This window comes from Chroicocephalus ridibundus, chromosome 2 (genome assembly GCF_963924245.1).
Source record: "Chroicocephalus ridibundus chromosome 2, bChrRid1.1, whole genome shotgun sequence".
NCBI classification, from domain to species: Eukaryota; Metazoa; Chordata; class Aves; order Charadriiformes; family Laridae; genus Chroicocephalus; species Chroicocephalus ridibundus.
In genome coordinates, this window is record NC_086285.1 from 146,020,979 (window position 1) to 146,047,438 (window position 26,460).

General features: G+C 35.1%; 1 protein-coding gene across 3 annotated transcripts in view; it reads left to right on the plus strand.

The window, feature by feature from the left end:
- Positions 1–25,575, plus strand: part of SPAG1 (sperm associated antigen 1) — a 44,750-nt gene extending 19,175 nt beyond the window's left edge. For all 3 annotated transcript variants that reach the window (XM_063327266.1, XM_063327264.1, XM_063327267.1), the window contains exons 10-19: positions 1,547–1,709; positions 6,986–7,414; positions 7,798–7,897; positions 10,852–11,004; positions 15,400–15,575; positions 17,339–17,480; positions 18,383–18,509; positions 21,765–21,929; positions 23,876–24,238; positions 24,386–25,575. In XM_063327266.1, coding sequence (XP_063183336.1) covers positions 1,547–1,709; positions 6,986–7,414; positions 7,798–7,897; positions 10,852–11,004; positions 15,400–15,575; positions 17,339–17,480; positions 18,383–18,509; positions 21,765–21,929; positions 23,876–24,238; positions 24,386–24,517 — 1,950 coding nt within the window. In that variant the 3' untranslated portion in view covers positions 24,518–25,575. The remainder of the gene's footprint in view (positions 1–1,546; positions 1,710–6,985; positions 7,415–7,797; positions 7,898–10,851; positions 11,005–15,399; positions 15,576–17,338; positions 17,481–18,382; positions 18,510–21,764; positions 21,930–23,875; positions 24,239–24,385) is intronic.
- Positions 25,576–26,460: the final 885 nt, after the last annotated feature.

Consider the following 26,460-nt stretch of genomic DNA (forward strand, 5'->3'; position numbering starts at 1 on the left):
TTTTATGTATGACTTTTGGATGCTGTGCAAATGCCTCATCTCCTGAATTCTGTTCAGCTCTTATTGTTGGCACATTTTGAGCCACCGGCAGCTTCTTTCCATGGACTTATTTGATCATTGCTATTGCGTGCACCAGTAAGACAAGCCTAAGCCTGTTATTTCAAATTCACTACCTACATACGGCGTTTATCCCTTTTAGGGTGTTCTTGGAGCTAGATTTCTGTCCAGAATAGTTGCTGAGTTTCACATCAACCAAGGAATCAATGTGCCTGTTGGTTTGGGTTTTTCTTCCTTTCTTTTTAAACACCTGTCTCTCTAGATTTGAGTTCTAAAGGAGTTTTTGTGTTTGTTTTTTTTTTTTTCTGTTTACAAGACTGAAACACTAAATAGCCTGTGAGTCTGTGTTGACAAATTCTGCAACAGTCTTTGTGAAAAGATTATCAAGTATGCTGTGCTGAGACTTCTTATAGTACCAGACATAAGATACTTACTCATTTTGAGCACACTCATCCAGAGATCCAAATACATTAGTAGCTTTGCTGAGCAATGCTTCTGTAGCTGAAAGCAGATGTCTGTACTTTGTCCTTATCTGTAACAGCTATTGTGCCTTGGCTGAGACATCTAGAGGTGACAGAGTGCTTGGCAGGACATTTTTTGAATTGCTCTTTGCTTGGAGAATCCTCAAAACCCTCTTGAGCTAAATATGAATGTATGGTACACATGCAGAGTGAATGTTTATGTGCGGAGTCACTAAAATAAAGGTAAATTGCTTGTCAGTAACTGGAATTCTTCAAGGTACTTTGTCTACATGAATCTTGCTTGTTTCTGTCCTCGTTTTATCTTTTTTTGAGGAAGTCAGTACTGAATGTCACTTCCTTGTACAGCATTGGATTAAATTCAGAATAGTGCATAATGTTGGGTGTGTCTTACTCTGCTCTCAAAGTGTAAGGTGCAGTTGGAGGGTTTTTTGGAGTAATCAAAAATGTTTATGGAATGAGAAGCTGTTTGATCATCTAATTTGCAGTTCTTACAAGAGGAGCAAACCTTTTCATTATTCAAGAGTGTCCTTCTGCTACACTGCTAGTCCTAGTTCTATCAGTTACACACTTCCATCAGATATCCATCGGACACCAAATTCTCCATGGCATAAAGTTTGATAAACTGATTTTAGGCTTTTTTGGAGAGTCTGGAAAGACGCTGTTTTCCATGTGTCTCTTCTGAGTAGACCATGCCAGATACCACACTAGTACAATCTACTTTTTTTCCTTTAACTTTTTTTTTGCTTAAGCAGTTCATTCGAGAAAGGTACTTATTTATTTGTGTAATATCTTCTGAGTTTCTAAGAGAGAGAAATTGAGTGTTTTGGTACTGACTTTTGGAAAAAGTCACGTTTAATTCTCTGTTTTTATATTGGTAACATTTATCTCAATAGTTCTTCAGCATCTTATGTGGATTATTTAACAGAATGTATTTTCTTTATATAAAGTACCATTTGTATACCTATAGAAAAAAGGCTTCTGCTATTGCTGGTTTTTCTCTGTTGCAGAAAAATCTGCTAGAGATTGAAAAGAAACTGAAAGGTTTAAAGCCTGTATCTGAGACTCAATGCAAAGGAAAAAGAATACTTATTCAAGATATAGAGGATTCAGAAGGTGATGAAGAAAGAGGCGAAAATACAGAAGAATGTGAAAGATGCAGCAGAGATAAAAGTAATGTCATGTCATTTCCTACTTAATTTTAACCAGAGGAAAAAAACATTTCTTTGATATTGCAGTGTTTATTCACACAATTCATCTATATTTGCTTGCAAAGAATTTTGCCTGTTTGAAGACTAAAATTACATTCACTACTTAAAGTTGATCTGTGTGTGAAATGTAGAATCCAGTTTTATTACATGTTTGGAATTATTTCTATAATGGGTATAACAGAGACAGATGGAAAATGTTGCTATAAATCTCCTACTTTCCTGTGTAATTTTATACCTGTCCTTTGATGTGGACCCAGTTGGGAATTTCTTCTGGTGTTAGAGAACATTTTGTGTTCCTTAGCTCTTTTTCTCACACAGCTCTTCTGCCTTCCCACCATCACATTTTTCTTCTGCATTTTTTCTCCCTTGATTGGATCAAAGGGTGTGAAGTGGGACAGCAGGGGCTACTGAGGCTTGCAATGGCAGGTTGCTTTTAGATTCAACTGCATGTCTGGGCTCCAGCCTGCAACACAATAACATCCCTGGGTTGATTTTCACCCTTTCTGTTGGCTCTTTAAGGTAATGTGGCATGAAAACTGTGGGTTTTGTGTTTCCCATGGCCTACGTAGTTCTTTATCTTGAATTTAAATCAGTCTGTGGGTTTTCCAACTTAATTGTGAATATTAGACTGTATATGCCTGATTTAATAATGCATTATTTGCACACGTTTAAGGAAAATACATTTTTCAAAATCAGTAGGTATCCAATAAGTCTTCTCAGCTAAAACCCTGGAAGAAAGGATGGATCATGTCCCTAGCCTTAAATATTAGTTAATTTGGGGTTGCTTTCCGTTGGGAGCATTCAGATGACTAATTGCCTTCTAGCTCCATAGGAAGACTCCCATTCCATTGATGAAAGGTTAGGCTTTTAAACATAGGGAAGACTGCCAACTGACGTCAATGTCACGTGTGTTCGTGTGATATACATAAGTATTTTTGAGATGTAGGAGGCAAGCATCTTCATAGATTACTCTGTGTTTTAATGTACAACTGGAAACAAATATGAAATCAGTTATTGAATAAATCTGATACATTCTGTCAACGTAACAGCAATAAGTAGACTAAGCATCCTATACATCTTTTCTGTACATCTAGACATGTAGTCACAGTCAGTCCAGTAGTCCATGCAGTCCAGTCATGTAGTTACATTTATTTCACATCCTAGTTGGCAAGCCTCATGCATTCCTACTAAACTTATAATTTAGAGATTGGAAGAAAACAACAAATTCATTTTTTTTCCTTTAGCTCTGAAGAGTTGATTTCTCATCTTTGAACAAAACAGTCTAAATCAAGAGTGTAGTGTCTCTTCATCTTCTATGTATCTGAAAGCAAAAGTAAATAAAATCCTTTTTGTACAACAGAAATGGAAAATTGCTTATGTCCTAGAGACTGTAAAAACTAGTATAAAGGTACTGTAAAAACTAAAAATCATGTATGTACTTGACAAAGTGCCTGATATTTTGACATGTTTAGAGAAGTGATAATCTCAAGTGATAAATATGGTTTAAAGATAAATAAAATAAATATATTTTAAATAGCCCCTTTTAATTAATAAAAGTTTGATTAATTGTGTTCGATTTACTTGATCTATTACAATAATTTAAAAAAAATTGTAGTAAACAATTCTGAAATTTAGTAAATATTTATTTGTAAAAAGGAAAGTGCATTTAAAAAAAAAGCCTAAGTTAGCTTTAAAATTAGTATTTCTCAACCTGTTACAAAGTTGACAACAGATCTCTCTTTAAAAGATGTACTTTGAGCGCATACAAGAAACCTCTTAACAGATGAAGATACGTTTTGTGAGTTGACCATGGGAAAAGTTGTTGTGTAGAGTGTTTTCTTTGTGCATGGTTTATTTATTACATTTTAGAGGTGAAGAGAATACTCTTCTTCTGAATGAAACCTTTTTCCCAATTCAGGAGATGTATTTTTTTAATTTTTGTATGTGTCCTCCTGTTTTCTACACCTTGAGATTGCTGGTTTGGTACACTGACACTTGATACTGAATTATCAGAGAGCCTCTTCTTCCTTTGTATTAAATCCTTCATCTGACTTCTAGTTTTGCTGCCTATGTGGTGTTATATTTACTTGATGTCACAGCAGTTGGCTACAGAGAATTATTTTTTTCCAGTCTTTTTTTTTTCCCCCACAGAGAACAGTAAGGTTTTAGAATTGCATTTTGATGTTCCTGATTTGTTGAGAAGCAAAGTTTATTGGGTAGGAGGCAATTAGAGCTCTTTCCTACTCAAGCGATCAGTTGTGGTTGCTGTTGTATTGTCGGCATTCCTGGTATTGCTTTCTGCTCTTCTCTACTGCTGAGGCTCTAAGATAATTGAGGTGTTATCTCTTGATTAATGCTTACTGGCTGCTCTGTATCCTCACTCACTTGGCCTTTATGCCATATATGAATTTGCACCTACCCAAATCTTAATTTGTAGTAATCTCTATGACTAGAATGTGACTGTAATACGAAGTTTCTTTTCCATTGTAGCCTTGAATAATTGACAGTGTCTGTTCTCCTTATGGTTAGAAGCCTTATTGATGAGGTCTTGTATGAGGACATGTGGCCACCTTGTTATCCAATATAATAGTTATTCTGTATTCCTTGATCCTCTTTCTAGTATGCTTGTTCATTTGCTTTTTTTGAATTTTAGAATTGTAAACTCTCTGAAGAAGGAGCTGTCATTTATAATTAATTTGTATAATGTCCAGCACAATAGGGCCCAACCTACTGTGGCTTTTAGGCTCTATTGCAAGCTAGCAATATGAGAATTTAGATCATGTTAAAAGAAACGGCATTGAAAATTAAATCTAGAATTGCATGTGTAGTGCATATCCTGAAGTTAAGAAAACTCCTCAATTACCGTGTCAGTATAAATGTTAACCAGTAAATCTTTTTTCATTCTATATGAACAAAGACTGCTCCTAAGCAGTCAGAGACCAGAGTTATTTCAGAAATCTGCTCATTATATGTTTTGGCTCAGAACAAGCCAGATACAATCTCAATCAGCTAAACCAAGAACATGTAATACAAAACAGATATTTGGTGACAGTGTGTGGAGCAAAAGCAAAAAAATATTTAAAATTATGAAAAATTAATCTGTGGAGATTTGGACCATTCCAGTTGCCTTCATATGTAGTTAGTCCAGAGCAGATTAAAGACTTGGTAATGTTTCCTGGCTTCTCTATGATTATATGAAATTCATTGTGAACTAAACTTAGATATGTTGCTTTTCACTCTGCCACCACTATTTTTGTGCCATGCTTCTGGAGGATAAATCCTTTTTAATTAATTTTAAATGAAAGGTGATGTCATCCATTATAAAAAAAAAAAAAAACCACTTCAAATATTCCTTTTGGAGTATTCAATGGCTTTTGTTTTACGACAGTCCTTCCATTTTAAGTTCGTTAGTTTAGTACTAACATGAATTCTTTCTAGTTTGTATTTGTTGTCATTCTGGTCAAAATCGTATCCATGCTTTTCAGTACCTTTCTTTAACTTGTCTTTGGAATTTATGATGTACCTAGCTTTTTTTTTTTTTTTTGGAAAAGCTCATAAGCAATGTTTTATTTTTTTTAAAGCAAAGCCCAGAATATGGCTTTCATGCATACATTTCTCTGTAGAGACAATACAGGAATATTGTTTATGTTATAAACACTGAAACTGAAAGACAGAATTATTTTTGAGAAATATATCTGTACAATTTTGTGGACAATTCTGTGTGTTTACTCACTGCAGAAATATTTAGGCAATTAGCATAACCTGACAGCTAAACAAGTTAATTACAAGTATTCTTATTTTCAGTGGGACTCCAAATGCTATAAATGTTTCCTGTTTAATCCAGGGTTGGTTCTGTGCACTTCATCTTTAGCAAATTTTCTCTTGTAATCAGGAAATGTTGACATTCACATTCGCATCACACGTTATCTGCCTTTCTTGCTTTTTCTTTGTCTCTCGCAGTTGGGACGCTTTTCAAGAATTTTGCTGTTTTGATGAATTTTTTCTAAAAACTTGTCCTATGACCCGTTTGTCTGTGACGTTTAAAATTGTGTTTTCTTTTTTTCCTTTTTTTTTTCTTTTTTTTCCCCCCCATAGAGGGTATACATAATATTCTCTGTTTTGGTGTATGTAACGTAAAAGTATTTTAGTATGTATCCTGAGGAAGTTCCCACTGTGGAGTTTGAACTTATTATTAAATGCAGTATTTCAAAAACAGAGACCGCAACTAGGAAGGATGCAGTTGAAGCTTTTGTCTATTAGGCACTAGAGAATCTATTGTTTATAAAATCTCATTCTTTCCCAACCTGTTCAGTTTGATTTCAGTAACATTTTGTGCATTAAAAAATAGTTTCTGTAATTTGGAACGACCTGGAGTTCATCCGTATTCAGTCAACTTCAGAAGTTTACTTTGAGTCAACTGGAGGTACCACTCCAATATATAAGGGCATGGAAAAATTCTGTTGGACAGATGAGCCCATCAACTTAAGGGAAGGTGAAACACCAGCATCATAATTGATAGTACAAAAACACGGAGTTGCCTTTGTGCGACTGGTACAATCAGGAGTCAGGCTTTCTGTTGAAATAGATGCTTGAATATTGTGGTGGTAATCTGTTGGGAATTCAGGTGAATAAGGGAATTATATAGGTTAATATCTGATACTCTTATTGTATGGGTTTTTTTCCTAATTAAATTAATAATAGTGAAAATTGAATGATCTGAACTCTCTATAAAGGCTTTTTGACGTTATGTTTAAATGAAACCCTTTTGAGAATGATTTATAAGATTTTATCCCTCCTATTCTATGTTATATTTGAGGAGAGTTTTGAAGTGTGCACTGCCACTGGTTTGTTAGCTGTGTGTTCTAATTTTAATATGCAAGCATTTTGATTTGGTCAGGGAAAATCAAAGTATCAGTATTGTAACAGCCAGTATTGAAAGAGTTAATTTCAAGGTGAACTCTGTACCATTCTGACACTACGAACGGGGGTTCACAATGTGCCAGGCAAGGAGGAATGAGATTTCATTAGTTCCATGTTCTCAGTGATAATTCCAAGTTACATTAAGGAGGATTTTTTCTGTGTTCTTGGAAGTGTTTTCTGAGGAAAATAGATCTTTGTAACATTAAGATACCTGGAGGATTTGGTACCGTGTTCTTTGGCTGTACACCCCTCTTTTGCCAGGACGATAGTTTCTTCTGATGATGCAAGCTCTAACTCAGCTCATTAACTTCCTTGCAGAAATTGGCGTGCCAGTTCCAGGAGAGGCGGCTGCTGGGGAGGCTGCCATGGGGAACGCGCAGAGAAAGTTTCACAGCAAAGGAGGTGCTAGTAAGGCGGAAGGCAGAGAGACACAGAAGCAGAGGGAGTCCACTGAGAGCGGATTAAAAAAAGGCACATCGGAGAAAAAAACACAAGAGCGTTTATCCGACCATGAAGGTGAAGTTAATGGTTATTTACAGAGTGATCAAAAGAGTGAAAGCTCTGAAGCTGAGAAGATCTCCGGATCTCAGGGAGCAGGGTCTCAGTCGGCTGGTGGTGGCAGTTCTACTTCACTTCCTCCTACTGCAGCAAAACTAAAAAGTGAAGGAAATGAGCTGTTTAAGAGTGGACAGTTTGGAGAAGCTGTGCTGAAATACTCGGAAGCGATTGAATATGTCATCGATTTAGGTGAGTGCAATACTTGATACTTAAATCTAGGATTATTGTTTAGATTATTTAAAGGAATTACAAATGAACTAGCCTGTCCCTGGATTTTTGGCAGGAGTTGCTGTGCAGTAAATTCTTTGTCATCAGTAGAGGATAATTCACATGGTACAAAATATAGGAAGATGAGTAAAATAATCTGTTAACTTCCTTGGGGCAGAGCTGTTAGTTTTTATTTTAAGTGTTGAATAATTACATATTCTAGGTGACATGATAAAGGAAAGCTCCTTACAGCTTTGCATTGTCAGCAAACTGCATCACTGCAGTGCACCTTACAGCATGCAAGTGTTTAATTCTTGAATGTCATTTTAGTAATGGTCTTTGATTTTAATTGTGACTTCTTTTAGGAGAACAAAGTCCAGCTGATTTAAGTGTCTTGTACTCAAACAGAGCAGCATGTTATCTCAAAGAAGGCAACTGCAGTGCCTGCATCCAGGATTGTAACAGGTAAATTGCAACTTCCCATGTAGAGCAGCAACATTCCTGATGATGATTAAACATTTTAATTGATACATTGTTATTGCAGTTTGACTTAGAACAATCCAGTAAAGTCTGTTTCCCTGTCTAAATGACAGGTATCTCTGTCAGTTATGTAAACAACCACATGGAACCTAGGAAAGGAGTAACTTTTAAATTATTGTCTTACTGTGTGAGGGCAGTTATTGAGTTTCTTGAGTACACAGAAATGGATAGCAGGGTTAAAATTTTTAATATAAAAGCAGGCTTCCTTCAGTGATGTTCTGTAGTAACTCATATGTAAAAGCTTTGTAAAGCCAGATGCTTATCACAGTGTTGGAAATTGCTTTCAGGCATGTGTACGGTGTATATTTGTGTGTTCTCTGTGTTTGGTTTGTTGTCTTGTTTCATTGTTGGTTTGTTTTTTTTAAATATACACATGACATAGTTATAAACAGTAATTACAGCTGTTCAGGAATTGAGCTAAAATCCTTTCTGCTTATTGTGGCTTTTAAGGATACAGGAGTTAGAGAGGATCAGACACTTTGAATAACTTCCAAAACACTGCCTTCCACTACAGTATTACTGTATTTCTAGATATCCTTTTTTTATATTTTCATAGATAGTGTTAGTAAGACTGAGGCTTAAGGTGCAAAAAAGGATCCCAAGACAGTTTGAAATCATATTAATGAATCAGTTGGGTTTTTTACAGCACAACCCAACTGTTAACCCCACAAAACTAAAAATAAAGTACGCATATAACTTTGTGTTAACCAAATATTTGACTTACTGTATATATTCCACCTGATAGAAAAGTTTTATGAAAATGTCATCTGAAAAAATTTACTTGTTAACAGTATTTTGTTAAAACAGATGTAGAACCAGAGGCAGCTGGTTGATAAAACAAGATGGCATACTTAACAGCCATCACATTTTTCTGTTCAGTAGGTCTGAAGTATGTAAGATTTCAACTCAAATCAGTAATACAAAGGATTTGGGTTTTGTATTCTTACCAATTGGAAGCTTATTTTCTTACTATTTAATGATAGTGTCCTTAATGTCGTACATATTTTTTGGATACACAAGGACCCATGATTCTTAGTGAGCACAACAGAGGTAGAAATAATTTAGAGACTGGGAAACAGAACTGCAAACACAAATGAATTAGGCAATGTCAATTAAATCTTCTCTAGGCAACATGACATAAAGGATCACCCATGAATAGGTTACCTGATTTCAAAGTAAAAATGGTGTAGTGCTTATATTTGTGATATAAAAGTAAGTATTGAACATTTATCTCTTACGAAGTTTTAGCTATTTAGGGCTTAGAAGTGTATCAAAAACTCTTTGCTGGATCTCTCTTTGTCTCAAGACTCTGATTTGGAGTCTTTGATTCTTGTTACAGAGAGTGAAATAGGACCCCTATGCACTAATGTTATTTTATTTAGTACTGTGTTGTGGTTTGGTCCCTGGCTGTATTATATTTGCATTCTACCCTGGAAATGTCGTTTTCCATTCCCACTGATGCTATTCTTCAAGTAGTCTTGTCTTCCCCTGAATTTATTTATGGTTGTTTTTTTCTTCATTCTTGATGTTAGGAACCTGAAATTGCATTAATATTCTTCTAAGTTACAGAATGTCAAGCATTTAGGAGGAGTAATGCTGCAACCGCCTCCTGGGCTCATAAACAGGAGCACAGCCAGTGGATTGAGGGAAGTGATTATCCTGTTAGACTCAGCACCTGTTAGACAACATCTGTGATAAATGTGTTGGTTTTTTGGCTTCCCAGTGCAAGAAAGATAGTGATCAACTGGAATGAGTTCAGTGAAGTGTCACTGAGGTGGTTGTGAACTCCAGAGCACTTGCCTGGAGATGAGAGGCCAAGGGAGCTGGGTTTGTTCAGCTTAGAGCAGAAGGGCTTCCAGGGGTCTAAACAGCAGCCTTCCAGTACCTATGAGGAGATTATCCAGAGATCCTGGCGCTTTCTGGTGCAGTGCATTGTGGGAGGACACAAGACAACAGCCAAAATTGACCCACACAAGGTTTGGACTGTGTATTAGGAGAAACCTTTTCCCCATGAACAGTGGTGGGCATTGCAACAGGTTGCCCAAAAATGTTGTGCAGAGATTCCCTTGGAGGTTTTCAAGGCCCAACTGGATAAAGCCCTGAGCAACCTTGTGTGATCGCAAAGCTGACTCTTACCTGTAGCAGAAGGTTGGACTAGGGACCTCTCAGCCTGAATTACTTCATGATTCCATGAAATCTGACTAGACGCATCTTAATTTCAGTACTTCAAAGTTTATCTCTCTTTTTCTTTAGCAAGAATCATTGATTAATAAAAGGTAATCTCAAATAAATAAAACCTTTGTCGCCTGCTTCTTAATATTGCTGGAAAAGCGCATGGTGTTTGGAAGGAGTTCTGATTGCATAGTGTCAGGGATTGAGCTCAGTGTTGACCAGGCACACAATCAGAAAACAGGCAAGACAAGCAAAAACCTAAAAGCCAAAAAAAGACAGGTGTATATTCATGTCTCACTAAATGTATTTTTTACATGCATACATTAGGAAGAAGAACTGAAAATCATGTAGACAAAAATACCATATACTTCAAATCCCCATAGATCTAGGCATGACTTAAGAAAAATAGCTTTTGCTCTTAAACAGCTGACATTACATAGATCTTCTTTCTTGGTGATGAAAGCAGTTTTCCAGATAGGGATTTGAGTAGCGTAAGTTGTAGTAAAAGCACTGACAGTATCATAACTGCATGTCATTCAGGGTATTAATATAAACCACTTAGTCCCATTTTCCTTGATTATGTTACTGTAAGGCCCATCTGAAATCACAAAGTTGTTATGTATAGTTGTGTATATCATAAAACAGTTTTATTAATATTATTTCAATTACTCTGTTTCAATTCTGCGTTTTTCTTTTGTTTTCTCCAGAGCTCTGGAGCTTCAGCCATTTTCCCTTAAGCCTCTCCTGCGACGAGCAATGGCAAATGAATCCATGGAGCGGTATCGACAGGCATACATTGATTATAAAACAGTCCTACAAATAGACAGCAGCATCCAAGCAGCAAATGATAGTGCTAATAGGTAACTCCACTTACAAATTTTCTGATACTCATCCAAGTAGAAAAATAGAATTCAATTTTGTTTGTTTTATATGCTCCCTCTGTTCTGTATCCCTCAGAGGCAGGGTTGTCACAACTAGTGCGTTATAACTAGAGACTGGCTGTTTCATTTAGTTGTTTCCCCGTAGCTTCACAGTTTTCCTCTGCCAGCAGTAGGTCACTTTATGTTTTAAAAATGTAATATTTTAAAGGCTTTTTTTACTGGCTCTTCAGCTTGTTTTCTTTCCTAACTTGTATTTGTTGCCATGTAAAGTAATACTTTAAGGTCCATACCTTTTCTCTGACATGTCTGTTTCCTTTTCATATCAGCAGTCTTCCTGTGTCAGTTGGAGATTTATGTTAAGTGTGAAACCTTCCGTATGCTGCAGTTGTGTAAACACTGAAGTAGCTTGATACAGTGGTTAGCTACAAAGCTTAGAGGTGTAAAAAATATATAAATGTCATTTTTAAATTACGTGTTAATACATCCAACATTAATTCTCGATGCCAAGACAGACATCTCAATTTCTATAATTTTATTTTAATAGTGTAAAATTGAGTGTATACACACTATTGTAATTGCGTTCTCATTAACATACTGCAAATACTTAAATGTGTGAATGATAGGATTTTCCACTTCCTTTTCATTCCTTTTTTCTTTTAATGGGCAAAAAAAAGTATTTATGAAAGCAGACCAACCCACATGCATGCAACTTTTAACAATGGAATCTAGTAACTTTTTTTCTTTTTAAGGCAAGGCCATGAGCGCTTACATTATTACTTCATTAAAAAGTCCGTAATATCTTCTGCTTATTTGACTAGAGGTGGACAAAGGAGATCACAACACTTTACTATCTCCTCTTAGGAGTCTTATTTTTGATAACACAACAAATTGTTACTGATCTCCTGTATCTACGCAGATAATAGAGCGCTTGGATTGGTGGGATAACTGCTTATCCTGGTATCTGTGTGATTAATATACTTTTTTTTAATCATCTTGGCTTATTTTATCTGCAGATACTCTTTTCATATTTCTCCTTGACTTGTAACTTGCCTAGTAATAAGCTTATTTCCTTTTTTTCCCTTAACACTCTTCCTTTTCTCCTCTCTAGGCCTTCCTTATGTTTTTAGCTTCACTGCTCATTACTCTTTCCTCCCTGGCAACCCATCACCTTATTTCAGCTGCTTCTTCCTTCTTCTCTTCTGCTGGTAATTCATTTTTGCTTGCAAATTCTTAGTTTCTAAAGCATAGACCTCCCGCGTAATTGAAATTTTACTATAATTTATTTTTTAATATTTTATCATTTATGAATTAAACTGAAATTGTTTGCCAAAGTATTCATTTTCATTTCCAAAGTAATAGACTTTTTAAAAAAATAATTTTAACAAAAAATGTTAGTTCCCTTACTGCCTTTTAACTGAAAGGGACAACCCCAAAATGTAATTTAAATTTTTTTTTATACTGCGAATATCGTGTCTTAACAACCTGCTTTTATTGGAGGATTTCTTTGGTTTTAAGTTCCTGTGGGAAATTGGATGGTGATGCTGTATGAAGCTGACAGGAAAAACTCATCATCCTACTCGTGTCTAAGGGTTTGACAAATTGTGTTAAGGCTTGTCTTTCTGTACTTACCTAACTAAGCAGGCTTTCCAAAAATCTTAGAATCAAATGAGTGTTCAGTCTAATATTTCTAATAATTCTCATGTAAAAAACAAGTAGAATTTTTAATATAAAGCCTTTACCTGATCAGTTTGCAATCAAAAGGAAATAATTAAGAATGTAAGTACATACTTTTATGAAAAGTGAACTGAAAACAAGTATAAAGAGTTATTTGAGTGTTTATCATGTTGATTAGATGATACTGGTTATTGGTGTTACTGGTTACCCTGAGGTGATTTTTAGATAAATTGAAAGGACTGTTTCTTGTAATGGTCTGTGCCAAGTTGCAGGAGAATTCATTTCAAGCACACTTTTAATTAGCGTCAGTTTCCTACCTTTGTGAACATCAATGAATTCCTACTTTGTGTATTTTAATTTCTTCTTGAGTGAGTATTTTATTATTTGCTGTTAGAAATACAAAAGCTCTATGTGGGACAATGTGTTTATGCATTTCCCTTTACTAAATTGGAGTTTCATTCCAGTTGTCTCAACTCCCTTAATAGAAGCTTGCAAATTGCATTAGATAGGTTGGAAGCTTTTATCACAAAGTCCAATATGAGTATTGTACTGTACAAAGAAATTTGTGGTAAACTCCAAAACTGCAGGATTGTTGGGTCAAGTTTGGGTGTTGGTGGTAGGGAATGAGTGTATTTGTCCCATCTCTTTCGTAAGATAACTGTGCTTTTTAAACTAACCATGGCATACAGGTATGAATTTTTGCAAAAGACTATGCTTAGGTTATTATATTACAAGTTGATTGATCATCAAATACTGCAGGATCCTTTCTGTTTATATTGATGAATTAGATCTGTTTTTTTCTCCAACTTTTAAAGCCCATTATGATAAATGGAGAAAAATTAAATGGAGTCAGTGGGACCATGGTTTATTGTAGAATTATTCTGCTACTTTCTATGGGAAATACAAAATGTAATGAATCGACTTTTTAACATGAAGTGTACAGTTCTGTTCTCTAATAAAATAAGCTGAGTAAATTTTAGGGCTGTTTAATTTATGATGGTGTGCCACATTTTTCTTAACAATTTAATTCAGACTATCATTAAATCCCAGAAGTTTTAGTACAATTAGAGCAAAACAGCACTTGAATAAGCCGCTTCATTGGTATGTCCTACAAAAATACTGCTTAGGAATGATACAGGTAGAGGAGAGCCCCTGGAAGGGCATACGCAGCTTACACACAGAAAAATATTATTCTTGTTCATTTAGAAAACAAGTAAAGCAACTAGATCGTACTATGAAATGTGATATTCTGTGTATGAAGAAACTTCCTTTCAATTCAAAAATACAAGAAATGGTATGTTTCATGCAGCATTATGTAATACATAAAATCACACATTATATAGCTCTACAAACAGCCTTTTTAGACTGTATCATTATTTAAACTATTCTGGTAATTTCTGTTTTAGAATAAAGAAGATTAGAATAGGTGCTGCTTCTTGTATTTATTTTTTTTTCCTATCAGTCCCTACTGGGAAAAGAATTTGTTCCTGAATGCTCTGACTCTGTTGCCATAGTATTATACTGAGGCCGTTTGTTTGTTTGTTTTACAGCTGTTATTCAAATATTTAAAAAGAACAAAACTAAGAAGGAACACTTGATTGGATAATTTATGCTCATTCTGTCTCATTCTTCATGTCACATTCAAGGTTCTTAATTTTTTTTTTTTGGATGTGTATTCATCTAGTATGTTTTTTACACCCATGTTAGGTGGAAATGCACCTAAAATACAAACTTTTATTGGTTTATATTGGTGTTTATTGGTGATAGCATCAATGTGGCTTCCTTTACTACTCAATTCAGAATTTTCATTTGTTAAAGTAGATATTAGACTTATCATCAGTTGAACTTGACTCTTGAGTTCATTTTGAGACTACAAGATGTTTATCTCACTATTATTCTCAAAATTGATTAATATTTGTTTGTTTTTTTAAAAAAAACACACTAGAAAAATTGTAATGGAACCATGAAATCTTGTATGGCTTTGCTCATTATGTTTGCTTAGGTCTTTCTCCAAAATGTATCACAGCAATGAGAAACTCCCACTTGGATGGATTTTTGGATTGAACCTCTCATGTACGAAATAGTTCACCTATATATGTATGTGTTGGTTTAGGAAAGACTAAGCAGTTTTTATATATTTTCTTAGTATTTTTTAATGGGGATAAAGAATGATTGATTGACGAATTTCTGACTGTTCCATAAAATGCAACTTAATACCTACTTTATGACCTGCATTGGTTATTTAGAGAATTGTTGTGTAAGAGGTTTCATTTGACATTGGCAAATTTAGGTACCGCACTGTCTGATATTGTAATCTACGCTTGTTACAAATAACACCTATGAACAGCTGAGAAAAGTAAACAAAATAATTTTTTTTCCTATTTTTTTACTGCATGTAGTAGGCAGCATTTAGAGCTTAGTTGCAAAATCAGTCATTTAAGTATTTACAGATCATGCTGAAGTCAGCTGCTTGTTTTCTAAATGCTAGTATAAATACTCTAAAAAGTTGAAAAAGTCTAAATCTCAAGTGAGTGCAATACCATTGACTGATGCGACAATCCTTTTTAAAATTAGTCCTAAGGATAATGGTTCAGTTGTTTTTTGAACAGTTGGAACATTGCATTATTTAATTTGGGTGTAAGTTATTAAAGCATGAGTTAAAGATATGAAAGTCATGTTGGTGTGGCTTTTCTCTTTCAGAATAACAAAGACTTTAATAGATCAGGATGGTTCCAGTTGGAGGGAGAAACTGCCACCAATTCCAGTTGTCCCAGTTGCTGCCCAGCTACACAGGTGGGATGGAGGAAACTTTACTTCAGAGGATAAGCCAAAAAGTACTACAGATATCACCAGAGAAGAACAGTTGCAGATGGATCGTATGTATAGCTAATGCAAATATGTAGACAAAAAAGAAAATGGTTTTAGTTGAAAAATGGAATACTATTTAATGATGTCAAAGAAGCTGCTTTAGAAAGTATTTATCAGAGGCCCTTGTGAAAAGCTGTTAGCTTATGGTCATTTACATGATTGGGTTTTACGTGCTTTATGGAGCTACAGTTATGGTAAATGTTTTTAAGCCAAGCGGTGTGGTTTGCAGCATATAATTTCTGAAATTATATAAAATAAAAGAAAATACAGCAGAAATACTCATCAGCAGTATATTGAGTCCTATCACGAGTATCAGTAGTTTCCCTGACATCATACTACAGTTGTAACAGTTTTCTCCAAAAAAAACACCACCCAAACAAACACCCATCCTCAGTAACATAATCAGATGCATAATCTGTAGTTGTCACTTAATTTTTTATGAAAGCACTCCTGATTTTTAATTTTTTTTTTTTACGCTGGATTCTAACTTTGACAGTGGCCTTTTAGTAGTCACCTTTCACAGATGTTAGTTCTGGACTTGTTTACACATAAGCACCGAGTGCTTAACTCCTTTAGGACGCTGTCTTCTTCATGACCTTTTTTCCCTTCATTGCAGTTTCCATTTTTCTCCTCTAGTAAATCAGGTGCAAGAACGTTTCTGAGTTTTTATTGAGATTAAACATTCTTTTTGGAAAGGCCTTAATTGTATGATTTTTTTACTCAACTATTAATTGGTTCCCCTTTGAGTTTATTTCAATATAAAGAAACGTAGTGCTGAAGATAATCCCTTGATTAAAACAGGGAAGGCTGCAATACATAACTGGGTTGCTGGCCAAATATGCAGCAGTGATGGGTTATCTGTCCGTAATGCATTACTGCAATAATGCATGTCCTCAAATAATCTGCACTCTTGGGCACTACAGATTTAATGACTTTACAGTGATCTTTCAGATAGCATTGAATTTATTTGTACCTGATGTAAAACCACAAACAACTTGCAAACGTGTGTTGATGAGAATTGGACGTTTTTCTCGAGAATACAACATAGTTCTAGAAACTTGTAATGTATGATTTGAATAGTAGTACATACTAGATTTCAGTAATGCTGCAGAAAATTATTTTTCATTTAAGAAACATGAGGCATGTTGATGTATAATTTAAGCTGAATTAAATTGATAAAAATCTTTCTCTACACTTTTAAAAACGTCCAGTTGCAAGTATTTTCATTATAGTTGTTGTCAGTATGTGTCATTACTGAATCATCAGTCTTAAGGATTGGGCAGCCATTGGGTTTAACTTTTGTTTTTTTTCAAATGAAGTAGAAAACTGGTATCTTGCACAACTGTTGCTATTAAACATAAATGCTTTGCTTGAAAAGTGCTTTTTGTTGATTGTACTCCAGGCTTTTTCTGTTATTATGGAATACAACGTGTTGGGTTTTTATTTCAATATGTAAGCAACCTATTTAACCTTTTAAGTAGTAAATTTGGATCCATATAACCTTGGGTAACTTTGTTAAGAGAGAGAATTTGAAGATCGTTGTAGTGAAAAGTGCATAGATAAGTGGGTCCTGAGAACACTAGTGATCATGTTTTAGCCGGTTAGAAAAGTTAACAAAACTGGCCATCGCGGTCTTCATGAAGTGCACTCCTGCACAGACCAATAAAGATACTCCAGTTGTCAGGCATTTATTCTTAGTCTGGGTAGATTATTCAGCTACCCTTAATGAACTGACCTTCTTACGTAACACTGTGATCCTTTCGTAATGCAGGTGAGAAAGCTGAGGAGAAGTTCAAGACATTAAAAAATGAAGGGAACGATTTTGTAAAAAAGGGTAAATATGAAGAAGCTGTAAATAAATACAGCGAATGCATGAAGTTAAATACCGAGGAATGTACGATCTACACTAACAGGTAAAGATGTAAAATCTAACCCTGCTTTGTGGGATCACAATAGTTGTATTTTCTCACTGCAAATAGAGATATCGCATCCCTTCAGTCACTGTTGTAAAAAAAGGATTATTTTTTTTTCCTACTTGGTGATTGTTTCTAATAACAAAATCAATTTTTTGTTAAGCCACATTACTTTCCAAGGGGAGTAAGTATTAATGTCACCGATATATATCTAAAAATCTTTATATAAATAGAGTAAGCAATAGTAAAAGTTACAATTAGCGTAGCATTTTGCAGCATTTTTTCAGAATACTGGTATGATTTTAATTTAAAACTAACGGGCAGTAGCAGTATGTCAAATATGAAGAGAAAATGTACATTATGAGAGAATTAAAGTAAGAACACGGTCATACAACAGCATTATTTTAAAGGTTGACCTAATTCTGCAGCATAATTCTTTATTCTGTAATCTTATCAGCTTTCACAAACTAAGAAGGATTTGAGTAGGCCAGTACTTGAATAGGAGACTTCCAAGTAATAATTAGGTGCAGAAAGCAGTATTGCTTATTTAATCTAGAGCACTTTTTTTACCCAGAATGGCTGTATAAAACCCAGTACTACATCAACTACTCTGCTATCATATTATACTAACATAGGTTGTGCTTTTAAAATACTTACATATCTGCCTAACTTCAAGCATTAGTCATACTTGGAATTTTGACTTTTATTGCAGGAATTGGCACTCTCTAAATCCATCCAATGATGTTATTAATACTTACTGGTTTTGATGTACTTCAAAAAATACCACATTGAGACTGAATTGTGTGAAGTATTGTAATTAACATTGATGAGTCAGGTGCTGTTGGCACTACAGCACTGTAGAATTTACTTATATTGCAGTGTATTCTGTTTTTCTGTGTTAGAGCTCTCTGTTACTTGAAACTGTATAAATATGAAGAGGCTAAGCAAGATTGTGATCATGTTCTTCAGATAGAAGATTCTAATATTAAAGCTTTTTATAGAAGAGCGCTAGCATACAAAGGATTACAGGTGAGGAAAAAGAACATGGCAGGTATTAAGCACTTCTAAACTTGCTTATCCTCTTCAAAGGCAATCAGGTAGTTGCAGTCAATGGGTGAATACAAAAAAAGTGTGCAGTGCTGATGATTTATTACTTTGTAGAGTATTAGACATACATAAAATATTACATAAATATTTTTGCAACATAAAAACCTGCATGTTGACTTGTAATAATTTGAGAAAATACAAGAATATTGGAATAAATTAGGTTTGACTGGAGATTGGTTAAGCAAGTTTCAATTCTGTTCTAATGATCTAATATTCTTCTGGGTATCCCAGTCTGTTTTTTTCTGTCAGGGTTTTTACTATATCTTTACTGATGACAAATGGATTCTCTCCAAGTCTGTCTTCATCTGTCCAAACTACAGTCTGAAGCTGTCTTTTGGCATCTGCTCATATTTGAGTGCTTGTCATATTAAACCAGGGTTTTAATTATTTTTGTTCTCTCTCTCTTCCTTCCCCAAACACGTTATGAACCTTTGTAAGTAATCTACTTTCTCACTCTCTCGACAGTATTGGTAATTAACCTTTCCCTTTCTATCTGCACGGTGGTGGTGGTGTCTCTACTGCACTCATCTTACACACTGGTTTTTGAGTATCCTTTTACCTGATCGTCATTAATGCAGACTTACATTGCTCACATCCATTCTGAATGTGACTGCAAATCTCATGTTCCATCACTTAAACCATGTCATTCTTTTTGTCCATCCCTCTGTTTGTTCCTCTTCTTCAGTGATGTTAATTAGCCTCTACGCTTCATAATTCTTTCAAAGCAATCCTTACCCTACCTGTCATCTCTTACCTGCTGTTGAATTATGAGCTTTACACTTCTGTTGGCTCATGATGGCAGCTATCATAATCTATTTTGTAATAAATTTTACCGGTGTCTTCAAACAAGCATCCTAAGTACTTTCTCCCATGTTGCTCTTTGTAACTGGAGGTGATCACTCCAAACATCTACCAAATATCAGCAGTGCCCATCAAATGAATACTTTCCTCAGACCTCCATTATGCTTCATGCCTCAATAAAAAATTACCTGGCTGTCTCTCGGCTTCTCGGCTTATAAATCACCTGAGGACAACCTGTCTGTGCTTAGCCTGTTCTCATCCAATGTTACAATTCCAAGTGAAAGTTGTAGGAACCATGGGATCTTTCATTAGGGATAATTTTGTTCCTCTGTTATAGTAGCTATGAAATTTTAAAAGTTTGCTTTGATTAATTTTGAAAGCAGGTGAAAAGTCTTTATTTCGTGTAAAATCTTTTCTGTAACTGTACCAAGCTACCTGGTGTTAATCATCTGTAACCTTATGTTGTTGAAGCTGATAACAAAAAAAAGTATAAATATGAGCAAAGGTACATAGTGATTCTACCAGTCAAAAAAAGGGAATTACACACTAGTAAAAAATGTCAAGAATTGGAGAAATAACTTCTGCTTTTTTGAATATCCTAGAAAAAAATGTTATTTTTGTATTATTGAAGACATAACCTGAAACACATTTTTCATGGATTCCTTCAGAACAGTCTGATCTGGAGACTCCCAAAATGTTTTGTTGTGGTTGGATTTAATGCCTTCATTATTGCTAATTTCAGGGATGTGAGTGATGCATAAAACCAGAGGAAGCAACAAAAGTGATTTGAGGTTGACAAATGACTCTGTAATGAAAAATTTTAAGAGCTAAAAGCGTGTAGTTTGGCAAAGTCCTAACTAAGCCGGGAAGTGGTATTTTTATATAACTATCCAGATATTTAACCACAAAAGCTGCAGTGGAATTTAATGTAGTAAATGAAGGGGTTTTTATAGATTTACTGAGATGTAGTTAAGGGAAGATCAGGAAAAAATCATGCTTGTGTGATGAATTAGGCCTGTAACATAGGACACAGGACCCCAGACTGCATCTCCTACAGCTGATAGTCCAGTCTCTTGCTTTGGGTGCAACCATCTTGTATGATTTTTGTTGAGAAGTCTGTCAGGCTGCAGTTCAAATCCAGGAGGGTTGTTTGTTTGCTGACCCTTCTGCTTGTTTTCAGAAGTCTGTTCCAGAATTTCATTTCTCTGTAGTTGTGAATCTTCACAACTGTAATTCAAATGGTTTAGCCTTATTAGCTGTTTTCTGATGAAAGCAGTCTGCCCCCTTTCTGCAGTCATTTGATAGGTCTAAATAATTCTGGTTCTCTTGTTCTTCCTTCATGATATAGCAGACTTCACTTACAGGCTTACTGCAATGTCACTGCACCTTGAATACTGGTCATCAGTATCGAACAAAAGATTCCGTGTAGGAAAGAGAATATGAGTGACTTGTACACTGGTGCTTTTATTACAGCTGAGGTGCTGAGGAAGTACCTCAAATGGCACATGAGGATTTTTTTCATGATAATACGAATGACTTACAGTAACACTATGATACTGCTTGAGAACAGAAGAAATACTGGGTCCCTCACACAAAGAAATTGTGTTGATCCTTTACTGTGTGCATGGTCTTCTACTATTTACTGCTAGATTTCATCCTTATGATGATACTCCGGCCCTCAAGGTGTCTTGATTTTTCTATGTGATAGTCCAGTCTTCCTCAGAATTGATGCTACTAACTTTATCTCTCCAGAAAATTTAGTCTAAAAAATCGTGATTCCTAATGTCAAAATTTGAAATAAAACCATTAAACAAATGATAAGTCTGATTATCGAGGAACTTTGACCTAATGCCACTCTCTCGCTGTGTTTGTCTTTCTAATCCTGTTTATCCCAGAGTTCGTAACATAATCCAAATCTTCTCATGTATTACCAAAAATTTCAATTCTCAAACTTTAAGAGATGGTCTGTGGGATTGAAGCCCACGAAGATTAGATATATTTTTAATCTAAGCGTGATTTAACTCTCTCTTATTGGCAAAGCAAGTATGCAAATTGTTGATTGGCTCACATTGTATTAATCTTGAGGAAGTTTTGCACTGTAAGCAATTATGCTTAAAAGCAGCAATCTTCAATAATCTATCCTCTGATACAGAATTCTGTTTCTCGGAATAAATTATTTCACATTACATATTTAATAGGGAAGTATTTAGTTGCAAAATAGTAACTCAAACTCATCTTCGGTTTCCTTTATTCCCTCTAATGAAATTACACCGTATGTATTTAGATTATTTTTGTGTGCTTAATGTCAAGATCCTAGCATTTTTATTTTTCTAATGATGTGCTTATGAAAAAAATAATTTTCCCATCTATTTACAGAATTATCAAGCCAGTGTTGATGATTTCAACAGAGTACTTCTAATAGATCCGAATGTTCTTGAAGCAAAAAATGAACTAGAGGAGGTAACCCAACTGCTTAACCTTCACAGCAGTGCTCTACCTGGCAGTCAGCAAAAGCAAAGGAAGAAAATAACCATACAAGAGGTATACCTGTTCATTTTTAAAAGCAGGCAGCACAGAAGCCACACATTTTAAGAGATAGTACTAAAGCTTTTCTTTTGCATTTCTTAACTCTGTATTTTTTGGGGATGGGGTTGTATTTTTCCTGTTATTTTGAGGGCATATTGGAGGAATCTTCCATATGATGTGTTCAGTGTCCATTACGTTCTGTAGTAGAGCCTGGACTGCTTTGAAGTGTATTCAGAACCACAGCAGAAATAAGAAAAAAGTGCATTTAGACCGCTCTAAACTTGAGGATATGCTCCTTGTAAACAAAAACTACCTGTTTTATGAAATGTGGCTGTTAAATAGCAATCTTGCTTTTAAAGTCTGTGCTACTCGGGAAGCCTCCAGGGCTATGCTGGCAAAGGTTCATTGTCAGCAGGCGTGCTGGCTGTTCCTGTGCTAGTAGTAAAGTTACTGGTCTGAAGGATGAAACCCTGCCTTAAAGAGCAAGAGTATGGGTAAAACATCTGTAGGATCTTATAAAAGAAATATGTGATATGTTATGTACTGGATCAAAATGTTAGCCTTGCAGAGATCTGGGTAGAATTAGGCGATGAAAGGATTTTCTCAGTCATCAGATATTTTTGGATTGTAGCTTTGCTGGTCCTTTAAGAACGGGTTTTTTTTTTCCTTTTCATTTTAAAATATATAGTTAAAACACATAGTTACGACTCCATAGAGTGATACTGTAATTTGATAATGTACTTTCAAAATGGTGATATGATGGAAACTGCAATTATTAATATAGAAACAATTTGTTTTATTGAAACACTTCACATTGTCACGAGTTCATGGGATTTTATGTAACTAGTGTAAGCCGGGTACAGTGTTGGTTAAGCTCTGAGTTGCGACAAACAAAGGGACCTGGGGAGCGTTTGGAGGAGGTTTGGGAAGTGACTGCATTGTTCAGAGACCAGCTAACTACATTACTGGCAGTGGTAATTTTTCCAGGGGTGGGGCAGGAAGCATTTGTTTGCTGTCATAATTACAGCTGCCCCCTTAGAGAGCCTTCCCTGTCTTATCTGCTGTAGTTACAAGGTAGTTCTGTGAAAACAGACTGCAGAGAAGAGCAAGGAAAATTTGATTAGAAGCTGGGATTTATGAATATTATTGCATTTTAATCGTTATATATAAGACAGTCGAGATTTCTCTCTTGATACTAAGGATTGTTTTAAAAATAGAACAAAATGTCTATAAGCCCAATGCAGTATTTCCCAAAAATGACTAGTCTAGTTCACAGCACAACACTGTACTATGCAGTACAGTATCTTCAGACTTTTCAAAAACCTTCGCCTCTGTTGAAAAGACCACGTTCAGTAAGAATTTAGTCAGTTTGTACTAATTCCACAATGCTTGATAGCTTGAAAAGGATTTTAGCAAATGTAGTTGAACCCATGGTTAATTTTCTAGCAACTGATTCATGAAACTCGGTACAGGCTGCAAACTTGGGAGAAGTTAAGTGGGTATTCAGGCAGTTAGACCATGCTGAGCTTTCTCCTTCCGCAGCAAGACTCCCAACAGCAACCTGATATAGCTGCTGTGTTACCCGTACTATTCTGAAGGCACAGCAGTGAAATGAAACATGGGTATCTGGTGACTTGACTTCAGTTCTGCTTGTCTTCTGCAGCGTCACGTTTAATACATCATCCTTAGCTTTCTCCCAGTGGTCCTCGGTTGTCTTTCTACAGTGGAGTGCCAAGCAGTGAAAGGAAATGTAAACTACAAACCTTTAAAGATGAATTAGAGAGGTACTATTCTGGGGGGAAGTAGGACATAAAAGAACATAGGTGCCTTTCTTTTACAAAGAGTAAAATGGTAACTTTAATTTAGTGACATTATTGATGGATATAAGCATGCAGTTTATGAAGGTTCAGGTTATCTGTATGTCCACATTAAAATGATTTGTCGCCATTTTCTTTGTGAAGGTGACTGATGAACAGGAAGAGTTTGCTACATCAGATGTTGTGACCGATCATGTTGCTTCTAACGAAGCAGTTCAAAAGAGTGTGCCACCGAAGACCTCTGAGAAACTGCATATTTCTGAACCAGCTAATGCTTATGATTTTGGTCAGATTATAAATGCAGTGAATACCAATAAGGATAAAGCTGCTTGTGCAGATCTTTTAACTATTACTGATCCAAAAAAATTGCCAGTGCTGCTAAGTAACAAACTTGAAGGAGAAACCTTTTTGATTTTTATCCAGTCGTTGGAATATTACGTAGTTGGAAAAGATCCTGGCCTTGTATATCAGCATCTTTTCTACTTGAGCAAAGCAGAAAGATTTAAGGTAAGAACCTAGATTGAATGCATACTTAAATTGAAGAGAAATCTAAAGGACATTTTCATATCTTAAAAGGAAACAATGCCCTGATTTTTTATCTCTGCGAAATTTTCAGTCAACCTGTGCTAATTATAAAATAATCTGTTTTTTCAGGTGGTGCTGGCCCTTCTTAGCAAAAATGAAAAAGAACAAGTTCAGCAGCTGTTTGATTTACTTTCAGAAAACCGGAATAATCAGTACTCTTTGGAGGATCTTGAGAGCCTTAAAACGGTTTATGAACTTTAAGAAGTTAAAATTCATTGGTTGCATGCATACAGTTCATGTTTATGAGGTGGATATATGAATTCTGCAGACTTGCATGGGTTGAAATTGGTCTTTACCCAGACTGTATGAACTCTATTTTGTTTTGACAGCATATGCACATTTAATACTTGCTGCTCTCTTTTTCTTGTGGTTGTATACATTTTTAATCTCTCAAATTTAATGCATGTCTTTGTGTTCGGTAACAGAGTTCATGTTATTTGGCGTACTGATTTTATTTAGACTGTGTTAACTATATATATATAAAAATATATTTTACATTATAAATATAATGTGAAATATCTTGATGGTACGATAGATAATAACACTTTTAGTCATCACTTGTTATACCATTTTGTGAGTTGTATGTTCTTGTGATAAAGAAGTGTCTTCAAGATAAACGGGTCAGTTAGCAATAGCTTTGCTAAAATGAGTTTACAAAAAGTATTAACGTTTTTTAGATGAACTACTAGAGGCCATCCGTTTCTTCACTATCCCTGCTCTATACAAAACAGATTTAAATATTTTTGGTGCAATACAGCTTCGCAGCAAAGGTGAATGGATAATGCATTAGTTTGTCCTGGAACACTTTGAATCAAAATAATTAATTGTTAAATAAATGGGTATGTTTTTAAAATTATTAACAAGTGAGTAATTTTAGTGCACAGAGAATTATTTTTTTTCTGTGGTTTGCGTGGCTTTTGGAGTGACAGTGGTAAACAGGAGAAGTGACTGCACTTAGCAATAAAAATATTTAACTCTTGAGTTTTGTAATCAGATTATTTAAAACACCAGCTATTTCTGTTTACAGATGTATGCATAAAGCTAAAAGTAAAACCATTTTGTGGACCAGTATGATTATTTTTTTTTATTTCAGGCAGTACTTATGTTTTGTATTTGATTCTGACAAAGCTCCTTTTTTCAAGATGAAGCTTTTAAATTTTTCAAGTACCCAAATGCCTTCTTTGCACATGTGATATAAATGTATATCAAACTCACTAGCACTGCAGAAATATTAAGAATGTTGTTTTAATGAAAATTTTTCTCAGGTATATATTAATTAAAAAAATAAATTTTTTTTCTTGAAAAGTACAAGTATGGAATTCTCTTTTCTGGTTCCGCACTCTTTAAGCTTATAATTCTGACATGTGCATTATGAGTTTTGTCTTGGAGTATGGAGAATGAGGCTTTTAATTCCTAAAGCACTGTCAGTACAACTGATGGTTACTTTTTTTTAAATGCCCCCTTCTTATGAGATTGTCATGTGTTCAGGAGAGATCTGTCGCTCGTCTAACTTGTGCCTAACCCATTACACTTAACCGACACAGGGACAACTTCATTCTCCAATTGTGGGGGAAAGGTATTCACATCCACTAACTTTGGTGTTCGTGATTTCAGTCTTTTTATTTTTTCCACGGCAGTTTAGCATGTTCAGAGCAGATACATTGTATGCGTGCAACTTACTGACATGGTGTAGAAAACTTAATCAATTTTTGATTTAGTAGAGTTTAGAGTGGTTTTAATAACAATAAGTTGGAGGATTGTATTAATAATACATGGATTAGGAAAAAGTTATTTTGGTAAAAGAAAGCCTAAAAAACAGCTGTGTAATTTTAAAATAGTCTTAGTTGCTTGAAAACTGTAGTTGAGTAAGAGCCAATGTCAAAAGCCACCACATCACAAAAGCTCTTGATGAAGTTAAATCTTTCTCTGTGCCACCCAAAACCCCAAGGGTTAAAAGCTCTTTAGAGATCTAAGCAGCAGTCTTGACTGCTAACATTTTTATCTCGTTTGTATAGTTTGTTTTGACAATGAAGATGAAAATCAGAATCTTTGCAGCAGTAAACCATAATAAAAATATAATTTAGTAAATTTAAGAGACAATCAGACATTATTGAAAAGACAAAAAGGCTTTGAAAGACCAGAGA